The 13231-nt window shown below is 46.0% G+C and overlaps 1 protein-coding gene across 1 annotated transcript in view; it reads left to right on the forward strand.

Moving 5' to 3' along the window:
• GPR158 (G protein-coupled receptor 158) overlaps window positions 1-13231 on the forward strand; it is a 266743-nt gene that overhangs the window by 52555 nt on the left and 200957 nt on the right. Inside the window, exon 2 of the mRNA XM_066584562.1 lies at window positions 4597-4702. Within this exon, the coding sequence (XP_066440659.1) occupies window positions 4597-4702 (106 nt within the window). The remainder of the gene's footprint in view (window positions 1-4596; window positions 4703-13231) is intronic.

Raw genomic sequence — 13231 nt, forward strand, 5'->3', positions numbered from 1 at the left:
GTTATTGACTATCACAGGTCTCTGGGAACGGTCAGAGACTGACACAAACTTTGCTTGAATAAAGAAAAAAACAATACAAGGCAGTTCAATTATAGACTTCACAGTGCAGGCAAATTAATAGACTTCAGAGATTAGAACCTCCTCACCGCTCTTCTAGACTTGAAGACGTGCATGTGTGAACAAAGAATACAGACTTGCAGTACCTCTACCCAGCCTTGGAGACACATGGGTGTGACAAATAAGAGTGTACCTCTACACGGTGATCCAGATTTCAGATGGCTGTGTACGAAAATATTAGATTAGGTAGTACCTCTGCACTGGCCTTGAATAAACACAGATTAGGACTCACAGATGCTCCTTCTCTCTCCTGGGGCTCATTCTCATCGCATCCAGCTCACATTTGGTACAGGAAATCTCTCTTCCTCTTCCATCTTCACCACATGAAGGCTGGAGGTGCCCCCATGTGGCTCTGTACTTTTGACTTTCTCAACTTCAGAAGATGGAAGCCCCTTCCCACTCTCAAAACTCACATTTATAAACTCTCTCATATCACATGACATGACATACTTGATACATTTACATGCAGGTTTTGGATTTTATCAGAGATTAACCTCTTAAGCGCTGCAGCTGTGCAATATACATGCTGGAAATGACAAGACAGCTTTGCACTGCATCCACATAAGACATACATGTATGCCGTTTATGGAGGGGACCAGGATGATGTACTGGCTCACTACACATAACTGTTTTATTTTTCCATTGACATGGCTGTATAAGTGCTTTTTTGTGGCAAGCTTTAGTTTTTATTGGTACCATTTTTTGGCTACATACAATGTATTGCACAACCTTTATTACATTTTTTTGAAAGGAAGAAAAAAAAACCTTAAATCCTGCCATTGTTTTTGTTTTTTACAGCATTAAATGACAAGATACATTTGTTCTGCATATTGGTGCGATTACAACAATAGCAATATCATATATTTTTTAGGTTTTTCCACTTTTGCACAATAAAACCTTTTTTTTAAAGAATTTATCTTTTTGCATCTCTACATTCAAAGTCCCCTAACTTTTATACTTTTCCGTTTACATTGCTCTGTGGAGGCTCCTTTTTCAGTGACAAGCTGTAATTTTATTGGTTCCATTTTGGGGTACATAAGGCCTTTAGGATCACTTTTATTACATTTTTTGGGAGGCAAGATAAACAAAATAAGCATTTGGATCCACTTAGCAGATTTTTTTCTGTGCAGAATAAACAGCATGTGGCCGTCCTGCAGTGGGTGTGAAGGGGGTGTGAGTCAGACCAGCCCCTGATTGGCTCAGCGCTGAGAGGCAGCAGTCACTCACCCATTCATGAATTCATGAATGGATGTGAGTCAGACCTGCCCCTGATTGGCTCAGCGCTGAGAGGCAGCAGTCACTCACCCATTCATGAATTCATGAATGGGTGTGTGAGTGTTTTCAGCCTCTGATTGGTCAGGGCTGTGACTAATCAGAGGCAGATCATTCAGCAGGCGGGGATTTTAAAGCCCCGCTGGCTGAATAGTGCCAAGAAGCAGTTCAGGAGAACTGACAGCGGTCGTGGCTGGACTCCGGCTGCAGCGGAAAGGTGAGTATACAATTTTTTTTTATTTTAACACATTTTAGAATGAATTGCAGGGAAGGGCTTATATATTTAAGCCCTTCCTGACAATTCATCCCGCGCACGCCGGCAGCCCATTGCTTTCAATGGAGCGGCTGTATTGCCGGCTCCATTGAATTCAATGGGAAAACATCGTTCTTCTCTGCCAGAGCTGTTACAGCTGTGGCAGAGAAGAATGATTTGTCTTCTATATGTTCTCAATGGGGTCGGCGCTGCTGCCGCCGGCCCCATTGAGCGCATATAGAAAAGAGAACAGGAATCGCAGATCGCAGATAGGTGCAATCTGCGATTTTTTGTTCTATAATTTATCGGACGAGCGCATAAAAAGCGCTCATGTGTCCGATACCATTGCAAAGCAATGGTTTTATAAAATCGCCGGACGCATGCGCATGCGCAAATCGCGCAAAAAATCGCCCGTCTGACTATGGCCTAATGGGGTTTTTTCCCCCATTATTTTATGCCCCTGTGGCGGACTTGAACCTGTGTAGCTATGATTGCTATGAATACATTGCAGTACGTCTGTACTGCAATGCATTATTGCTAGCGATCATATACTATGGCAACTCATCAGCCTTCCTTGATGACATTGCAGCGGGCCAATGACCTCACAAATGAACACGCTCCCTCTGTAAACCGCACACAATCAACATTGGTCGGGGCATATAAGGGGTTAACAGCGGGGATCAGTGTTCTCACCGCTGATGCAGCGGGAGGCTAGCTGTCAGTCTCAGTTGTTTTCCACCGCAGATGGCATGTGTTCAGCATCTGAGCCTGTGCCATGCACAGGACATAAGTTTACGAACTGTTGTGTTAAGTTCAAGGCATCCAGGATACAAACAGACATCTTGTGACACTAAGGGATTAAATTAGTTAAAAAAAAGTAATACTCACTTTAGTGATACCTTGTGGCTTCAGATCTGATGTTACCCAAGTCTCCCGTTGAAACGGACATGTGACTGCTGCAGCCAATCGCTGGCTGTCCTGGTCCCTGTTAATGTAGACATGTGACTGCTGCAGCCAATTGTTAACCACAATGGTGATCTCCAGACACTGATTGGCTACAGTAGTCCATTTTAACAAGGACCAGAACAGTCAGGGATTGGTTGTAGTAGCCATATGTTCATGTAAACAGGAAGTATGAAATACAGCGGAGGACCTTAGATAGAGTCAGACGGCAACAGTGGGGGATCAGCAAGGATTTAATACTTTTATTATTTTAAGGCATTCTGAGCATTTTTTTTAAATGAAGGCGGCCGGACAACCACTTTAATGCCGTGATTTCACAAAGACGTCTGTCAACCAAAGCACCAATACTTCCCTAGAATAAATCCGTCCATAGAAGTAAGTTGCCAACTGAAGCACCACTGAGCAGACAATTGTCTGGTAAATGTCCATTTTGCAGATGCCACCGCACATGGTTTAGGCCATATTGGTCGTCACAGTTGTTCAAACTGGCCGTACGTATTTCATTGACACTGAGCGATGGGCAGAAAAGCTTTCGACAAAATAATGTTTCTGCGCAAAAGATTTTTCTTTGAATAAAACATCTTTGGTCCCACTATAAAACGAAAAATTCAACCATGGCTGGCATCTTTCCAGACTATGGCAGTCTGTCATTGGTCAGCTGAAACAAGTGTTACATTTCACTCAGAGAGCCATTATTTTGGTTGAAATCGTCTATTTTCATCAACTTTAGTCTTTGGTAATGTCAATCATTGATGCACTAGAAGAATCATCAGTCGTATTTATTTCCATATGGTAATACTTATTGCTGCTCATTTGGCCCTAATGACCTCTGATACCCTCCGTGGCATATTTTCTACTAACGTCTAATACACTTCAGCTGGTATTTCCATTCACTCATCTTCCAAATGTCTGGCTGTTTCTCTCAAAGAAGATGCATTGGTCCGTCTACAGTTGGCAAGGAGCATCATCATTAGATAGTTGAGTAGTGGAAGGACGTTCCATGGAGTGATGAATCACACTACTCCACCTTCACATCAGATGGACATACCCGGGTGTGGAGGATCCTGGGGAACGCTGCCTGCCTGAGTGTGGTGTGCCAACAGTTAAGTACGGCAGTTGTTCCGTTATGGTCTGGGGGTGTTTTACGTGGTATGGTCACTATTGGTTGTAGTGGCAAAGACCTTGAACACGGAGGTGACCCTGACATTCTAGACAATAATGTGCTGCTGACAATGTGGTCATACTCTGGGAATGGTCGGCCATACTTCCAACAAGACAACGCAGCTTGTCACACATCTAATGCTGTTTAACGTTGGAATGAGGATATGGGCTTCCACGATGGAACTGGCAGAGTCTCGACTTGAACCCTACTGAATAGAGTCCATCTTCTTTGAGAGAACTCACCAGATGTTTGCAGAATGAATGGAGGAAGATGCCACCTGAAGTGTATCGGACGTTAGTAGAAAGTAAGCCATGTAGAGTAGGTCCAAGGTACTAAGTATTAACATATGGAAGTAAATACTACTTGTGATTCTTGCTCAGGTGTTCAAGAATGTTTGGTGGGTTAGTGTATATTCTAGTGTTCATGAGAGCTTCATCAGGGATACTGAATATCAGGCTTTGCCCACACAGCCTTCAGAGTAATTCTATCACATCTGACAGTAGTAATGTCTATTCTCGCAATGGACAGCATTATGGGACCCCAATGAACCCTATTATAAAAACAGTTCAGTGGGGCACTACTAAAATCTGCTGCATGAATGATTGGCCACTATGGTCATGCTTCCATTATGCACACAAGCCACAATGCGGTTGTGAACATAGCTTTAGTCTAGGCCAAAGCAGTATGTGATGTCACTGGCTTGCGTTGACCAAGTATCGCTTGTCACTAACACAACATTGCATCTCACTGCAGAGTACCAGTTGTGGTGTAGACGGTATATTGTATACGGTTGGCTACTCTTTAAAGTTCATGTATCTTCATTTTGCAGGGGAGTACTCAGAGTGGATGTCAATCTTCAGAAAACGGACATTGATCAATGCTCAAATGATGGATGGTTTTCTGGCACTCACAGATGTCAACATAACAGCTCAAAGGTAAGAACACAGATGACATGTATACTGGTTGGTGACATGATCTGAATACTTTAAAGAGGTTTCGTGATTATCTCATGGGTGGTGGTGCGACAATGGGTTGAGGCGCCACAGCTGACGGAAGGAGACGAAGGCCAGATCTTGTTTGCTAGACAGCAAGCGGGTGAGTATTTCTGCTCCACAGGAGGGCGCAGTACTTGAATGTTACATAAACTTAACTTGACTTATTCATTGCAATACATCTTAATATTGGACCTTCAAGGCACCTCAACCCCTCATGGATCTGTCCATCTTCATCCGTAGCACTTTGTTTCCGAAGGACACACAATAACACTGCGGCCTCAATGCACTGTAACTGCTGTCTGCACATAACACAGGATGTAACTCTCATGTAATTTCAGAGTTCCGCCTACTCGCGGACTCGCTGCACTGTAGGAGCATAAGGTACATCAAGTACAGTTGCACTACATGCGGTACATTAATTCCATCACATAATTTCTCTATAAAGCACCCTGCCAAAGCATTACATCTTACACAACCCACCATTAACCCCAGCATACCCCGTAACCATATTAACCTAAAACTAAAAGCCAGGTAACCCCCATGTTACCGGTACACATATCAATGTACGTCTGTCATAGCCCAATAGTCCGTCAAGTGTCAGTCCATTTTGCACACACTTAGTCACTATAGGCCGGCCTCACATAGCTGGCAGACTTCGACATTCCAGGTCCATCTCACCATCATCTGCTTCAGGACTAAGTCCCTGCAGTAAGGGACCTCCCTCTTCTTCTATGCAGTCTACATGTTTCTCGTTTGGCCCAGGTCATCGGGCTCATTTGGTGTCCTCAGCATCTGCCCTCTGATCATCAGGGCTATTCCGATGACTCAGCTTGGAGACATCATTGCTTTTCTAGTCTGCAGCTTCACTTGATGCCGCTCTATGATATAGCTGTAAATGTATTTATAGTGTTGCAGGCCTACTAGTGACCTTCCAGCAACTTGTGAGCTAGGGGGGGGCTTAGTCATTCACTATTTCCTATGGAAAGGGTATGCTCAAACATCCTTCTCCACACACAAAGGATCTAGTAGGTGTCTACAAAATGGCACTATTCAGCACTTGTATGGCGTCTTGGACCCTTTCTCTGGTCAGCGTAGGACATCTCTACATAGTGCTGCAGCACTAAGCAGACTGGCACTGGCAGGCACTGGTCTCCTGTCTCCCTGCTCTCCCTCCAGGCTGGGTAGCAGGCTGGAGAGGGTGGGCTTATGGCGCAGCCATCGGCAGCAGATTCTGAGTGACTGAGTCACTTACATTGTAAAGGAGGGAGCAGGGCACCCCCTTACAATTCTAAAGGGGTTTTCTCATTACTGGACAACTTCCCTTTAATAGGTCTGTCTCTAGTACAACAATAAACCGAGCAGTACTTACTTCACCGCCTCTACATATACCCAGCTTAAGGATGGCTATTCTCCGAATGTAGTAAGGAATTAGTTGTGGTCGGCTTTTTGTTAAAGGCAGTTGTAACTTTACCCATTGCCAACTTAGAAATACAGACATCAAGAAGTGATAAACATTCAGATTGAATTTCACTAGCAAAGATAAGGCCAATGGTGTTAGAAATTGGAAATTGTATAAAATTTACAAAGGCCTCCCGAGTCCTGCTCCACATTATGAAAATATTATCTATGACACGGGCTCGTAGTCCAATATGTTTGGTGCCACCTTTCAGAGAATTACAAAACACAACTGTATCTTCACACCAGCCCAGGAGAAACTTTGCGTATGATGGATCACAGAGACTCTCCATCAGAGTCAGAACAAGGGCACACTTTTGGAAACCAAGTTGGTCTAATCGATGAGGCACCTTCTGATGGGGAAAAATGCTTAAAATAGTCAGAGACTCGTCTGACTTGGTCGGTGATGGAAGAGTTGAGTGTGTGTGTTGGCCCTTTAAGGCCTCATGTCCACGGGGAAAATCAGGCCCGCTACGGATTCCCCATGGAGAGTCCCTAGCGGGTCCCTCCTGCCCCGCGGACATGAGCGCTTAAAATAAGAATTAACTTACCCGCAGATCTTCTCTTCTTCATGGCCGGATCTTCTTTCTTCGGCCGGCGGATGTGCTCGGCACGCCGGCTGCGTGCCGCGCACATGCGCTGGGCACATCCGCCTGGCCGAAGAAAGAAGAGCCGGCCGTGAAGAAGAGAAGAACTGCCTGGTCCGCTGCGGGTAAGTTATTCTTATTTTAGGTCTCCCGCAGATCCGACGGCTTCCATAGGCTTCAATAGAAGCCTGCGGGAGCCATCCCTGCGGGAGACCCGCACGAAAATGGAGCATGTCACGTTTTTTTTCATGCTCCATTTTTTTTTAAATTCCCTTTTATTGACCATCCGTGGGTATTTATCTACCCGCGGGTGGTCAATGTATCCCTATGGGGTGTGGATCCGCATGTGGGTGATCCGCTGTGGATTTTAAATCCTATTTTGCCCGTGGACATGAGGCCTAAGAAGTGGTGAAATGTGGTATCTGCAGCAGAGAATAGAAGGGACTCAGCGCTGGCCATGACTGACAGTAGGAGGAGGTAAAGTAGGGGACGCTGTCTACCATGACCAATGGCCGTAATAAGGGAGTGTGGACAAAAGTATGAAATACAATACGGGATGCATGCCTTAAGTTACATGGGATTATAAATCATATTCAATAAGACAAGTAGAAACTGATTTTAAGTAGAGTTAATATGACACAGATACTGCCAGGCAGAACTGAGCAACCGAGCCACAAGATTCCATTGGTCAGGGGTTTAAGACACTCAGCTGCTGTTACCAGCCAGCTCCTAGAACCACCCAGAGCAGGGCAAGAGGTGAAGTAAACACAAATTTGGTGGGAAAGCTCTCAGCCAAGCAGGGGTTGAAAGAGCAGCTCAATGCTAATGGTTAAAATCCCAAGCATTTCGTAGGTGTTTCCATATTTTTGTCCACCCCCTGTAATGGCCGAATCATTAGCCTACGCTAACCTAGCTCTGCTGCCATTGTATAGTGGCCCTAAAATAATATGAATCCAAGACAAAACCATTAAAAGGGTTGTACATGACTAGGAAAACACTTGACTAACACCTATCTAACATGGTTGGCCTCCCTCAGGCCCATCATTTGGTGATGCTTAGCATTGGAAGCACAGTAGTATCAGGAAGTGTCAGTTTATTACAGGTTTGTTTCAGATTTTGATGTTTAGAAATCATTAGGAAAAGTCTAAATGAATGAAAACGATTTCCGCTTCTGTTTATGTCGCACTGAATTCTGGGATCTCGTGTTTTTTTCATACATTTATGGTCATTTTAAGACAATTCATTAGTCACCATCACCTTATATCACAAGTGACTATCAATAGCTTGGAGACAAAGTCATATATAACCATGGTTATGGAATCATTTTACCTGGGACATGTTGCCATGGAAACACATTTCTCATGCTATAGGAAAACATAATACGTGGAATTGTCTGTTCATTCAGCAAAATAAGGTCAGAATCAATTTAAGAATTAAGCCTGACTGAATTAATCATAAGACTCACGAAACACGGGAAGGAAAGAAATAGCAGCTATCTATCATTCCTGCCAGAGTTGCATCGAGATCCATCATTAGTAATATACTCTTTGTCAAAAAAATACAGTCCCCAGAAGGAAATGTCGTTTTGCTGCAAAACTCGGCAAGCAGTTACATCTCAGCAGATATGCAAATAATTAGAGTTGTGGTGTGATTAGATGAACAGTTGGAAGGGACCTCCAGGGTCATCGGGTCCAACCCCCTGCTCAGTGCAGGATCACTAAATCATCCCCGACAGATGTCTGTCCAGCCTCTGAACACTTCCATTGAAGGAGAACTCCCCACCTCCCGTGGCAACCTGTTCCACTCATTGATCCCCCTCACTGTCTAATATCTAATCTGTGTCTCCTCCCTTTCAGCTTCATCCAATTGCTTCTAGTCTTTCCTTGTGCAGATGAGAATAGGGCTGATCCCTCTGCACTGTGACAGCCCTTCAGATATTTGTAGACCGCTATTAAGTCTCCTCTCAGCCTTCTCTTCTGCAAGCTAAGCATTCCCAGATCCTTTAACTGGCTTGGAATATAAGGCGTCCCCCAAAAATAGAACCTATCTTGGGCCCACTTTAAAAAAAAAAAACTCACATGGTCGGCGTCCCGGCGGCGGCAGCAGCGGTGTCCCTGCGGTGTCCTCCTCCGTCTTACAGCTGCCTTCTGCTGGCGACGGGGCTTTGAATACCCTGCTGGCGCCTGATGAGCCAATCGCAGCCATTCTGTGAATAACATCACCGAACAGCTGTGATTGGCTCATCGAACGCCAGCTGTGATTGGCTGCCAGCGCTCGATTAGCCAATAACAGCGCTCGCTTTGCTGGAGGCGGAGTATTCAAAGCCCTGTCGCCAGAAGAAGGCATCTGTAAGACCAGGAGGATGCTGTGCCACCGCCGGACACCATCGGGAGGAATAGGGACGCCGCGGACCAGGTAAGTAAAAAGCCTCCCCAGAAAAATAAGATACTGTGCCTTTTTTAGGGCCAAAAAAAATATAAGACAGTGTCTTATTTTCGGGGAAACACGGTAGCTATCCCTTTTAGCTTTGTGTAATCGGCAGATTTGATCAGTTTACTCTCAATTCCCTCCTCCAGATCATTTATAACAATGTTAACCAACACTGGGCCTAGGACAGAGCCTTGTGGTCCCCACTTGATACATTCTTCCAATTGGATGTGCAGCCATTTATGACCACTCTTTGAGTACGATCACTCAGCCAGTTGGCCTATGAAAGGCTCTCGGAGGCCCCTTGTGTGTAGTGACCTCTTCTTCCACTTGTGTAGAGCTTGTTGACCACTAGACGCCTCTACGATGCAGAGAAGAGATTTCACCCCGTTACCAGAGTCTGACAGGGGGCGCATTATTGGGATGTGATAAGCTGCACAGTTCTGAGGTGTTGGAACAAGTGAATGTGTGAAGGCACACAAGGCAACTGGGGTCAGGACGCCCTTTGACAGACCACAAGTAGAGAGGATATGATCGTCCAACAAGCACAAGCAGCTGTACCTGTTTTATTGTCCACCATCCAGAGACAGGTGGCTCTATCGTTACAGGTCCATATTTCTATCGGGACCATTTCCACCTCTGTTTGAAGTGGTGTTGGGAATAACGAAACTGGACTTCTGCAGAGTGAAACCAGATTGTCTTTACTGATGGCTATGTTTGTGTCTGGAGATCTCGGGGTGAGCACCTCAATCCTGCCTTTGCTGGGGAGCGGCACACTGCCCACACTCCTGATGTGATGATCTGGGGGGCCATCACATACAACAGTCGGTCTCCCCAGTAATGCTACGAGGGGCAATGCAGCCACATGTGTTCCTCTCATGGTGGTGTCCAGTAGGATAATGCTCGGGCGCACACACAAGAGGGTCACAGGAGCCACCACAACATTGTCACCCTTCCGTGGCCGCCCGGTCACCAGAGTTATCATCAATAGAACATGTATGGGACCATCTAGGATGCCAACGTCCATAGCCTACAAGTTGCACAATCTAGAGGCTCAGTTACAGCAAATGTGGAGCAAACTGCGCATGATAATATACAGAACTTGTATGCCTCCATGCCCGCCCATATCACATTGTGTATCCAATGTAGAGGCGGTACAACAGGGTCCTAGAGCCTCCATGCCCACACGTATCACATCTTGTATCCAAGCTAGAGCGGTACAACAGGGTACTAGAGCCTCCATGCCCACACGTATCACATCTTGTATCCAAGCTAGAGGAGGTACAACAGGGTACTAGAGCCTCCATGCCCCCCTGTATCACATCTTGTATCTAATCTAGAGGCAGTACAACAGGGTACTAGAGCCTCCATGCCCACCTGTATCACATCTGGTATCCAAGCTAGAGGCAGTACAACAGGGTACTAGAGCCTCCATGCTCCCATATCACATCTTGTATCAAAGCTAGAGGTAGTAGAACAGGGTACTAGAGCCTCCATGCCCCCCTGTATCACATCTTGTATCTAATCTAGAGGCAGTACAACAGGGTACTAGAGCCTCCATGCCCATATGTATCACATCTTGTATCCAGCTAGAGGCGATACAACAGGGTACTAGAGCCTCTATGCCCCCATATCACAGCTTGTATCCAATCTAGAGGCGGTACAACAGGGTACAAGAGCCTCCATGCCCAATTGTATCACATCTTGTATCCAAGCTAGAGGCGGTACAACAGGATACTAGAGCCTCCATGCCCATCCGTATCACATCTTGTATCCAATCTAGAGGCGGTACAACAGGGTACAAGAGCCTCCATGCCTACCTGTATCACATCTTGTATCCAAGCTAGAGGTGGTACAGCAGGGTACTAGAGCCTCCATGCCCCCCGTATCACATCCTGTATCCAAGCTAGAGGCAGTACAACAGGGTACTAGAGCCTCCATGCCTACCTGTATCACATCTTGTATCCAAGCTAGAGGTGGTACAACAGGGTACTAGAGCCTCCATGCCCACACGTATCACATCTTGTATCCAAGCTAGAGCGGTACAACAGGGTACTAGAGCCTCCATGCCCACACGTATCACATCTTGTATCCAAGCTAGAGGAGGTACAACCGGGTACTAGAGCCTCCATGTCCCCCTGTATCACATCTTGTATCTAATCTAGAGGCAGTACAACAGGGTACTAGAGCCTCCATGCCCACCTGTATCACATCTGGTATCCAAGCTAGAGGCGGTACAACAGGGTACTAGAGCCTCCATGCTCCCATATCACATCTTGTATCAAAGCTAGAGGTAGTAGAACAGGGTACTAGAGCCTCCATGCCCCCCTGTATCACATCTTGTATCTAATCTAGAGGCAGTACAACAGGGTACTAGAGCCTCCATGCCCATATGTATCACATCTTGTATCCAGCTAGAGGCGATACAACAGGGTACTAGAGCCTCCATGCCTACCTGTATCACATCTTGTATCCAAGCTAGAGGTGGTACAACAGGGTACTAGAGCCTCCATGCCTACCTGTATCACATCTTGTATCCAAGCTAGAGCGGTACAACAGGGTACTAGAGCCTCCATGCCCGTATCACATCTTGTATCCAAGCTAGAGGTGGTACATCAGGGTACTAGAGTCTCCATGCCCACCCGTATCACATCCTGTATCCAAGCTAGAGGCAGTACAACAGGGTACTAGAGCCTCCATGCCCCCTGTATCACATCTTGTATCCAAGCTAGAGGTGGTACAACAGGGTACTAGAGCCTCCATGCCCCTGTATCACATCTTGTATCCAATCTAGAGGCGGTACAACAGGGTACAAGAGCCTCCATGCCCAATCGTATCACATCTTGTATCCAAGCTAGAGGCGGTACAACAGGATACTAGAGCCTCATGCCTCCTGTATCACATCTTGTATCCAAGCTAGAGGCAGTACAACAGAGTACTAGAGCCTCCATGCCCCCGTATCACATCTTGTATCCAAGCTAGAGGCGGTACAACAGGGTACTAGAGCCTCCATGCCCGCCTGTATCACATCTTGTATCCAAGCTAGAGGCGGTACAACAGGGTACTAGAGCCTCCATGCCCACCAGTATCACATTTTATATCCAAGCTAGAGGCGGTACAACAGGGTACTAGAGCCTCATTACATTCATGCAAAGAACGTTTCATCCATCCAACAACTCCTTCTTGGTGCATTGTTTTTGTTTTCAATGATGTTATATATGTATCGGTAGCGGTCGGGGCAGGCGGCACAAGGAATCGGGGTACGATGTGGGCAGCGGCTTACAAAAATATATATTTTTTATCTTAACACATAAACTTGGAGATGAAGTCGCCGCAGACGTTTCTGCTAATAGATAAGTAATATGTGGTTATTCAGAGACATTAGACAACTGGACTGAATCTAAGAGTTCACCTAATTCTACCGTGAGTGGGGGATGGTAACAATCTACTATACTTCACAGGGATCAGCAACGTTCTTCACACATTTCAACCCAGCAATGGCGCTCGGATAATTAATACGCCCCTCAGTATATTTTGTGTTGGTTTTCTTGAACATTTGCAATACATTTCAGAATAAGAATGTGATTTCCTGCCGTCTCCCCGTGTCTCCCCGTCCCTCCGCACCGCTGCGCCCTTGTAGAGGCCATTCATTTGGACTTACACATAGAGGTGCCATCCAGGGAATTCTCCTGCTGCATGATCTATTGTCTGCCCGGTCTACGGCCGGCTGCACACCAGCAGACTCTTGCTGTGTAATCCGCGATCGGCAGTCCCGCACGGAGGATCTGCAGCAAATACCATTCAAAGCATACTATGTAAACTCGCTTCTTCCTTCACATTCACGGAAACGAATTGTGATTTCTGCGAGTGGAGCATGCACTATTATGGTGCGAACCCCGCACTGACGACTCCCATTGAAGTCAATGGAAGCCGTCTGACCCGCAGACATTGACATTGTGGATAAACCGCAGGTAGCAGTGTCATCGCCCAGCGACGCCGT

Source organism: Eleutherodactylus coqui, chromosome 12 (assembly GCF_035609145.1).
Source record: "Eleutherodactylus coqui strain aEleCoq1 chromosome 12, aEleCoq1.hap1, whole genome shotgun sequence".
Classification (NCBI taxonomy): domain Eukaryota; kingdom Metazoa; phylum Chordata; class Amphibia; order Anura; family Eleutherodactylidae; genus Eleutherodactylus; species Eleutherodactylus coqui.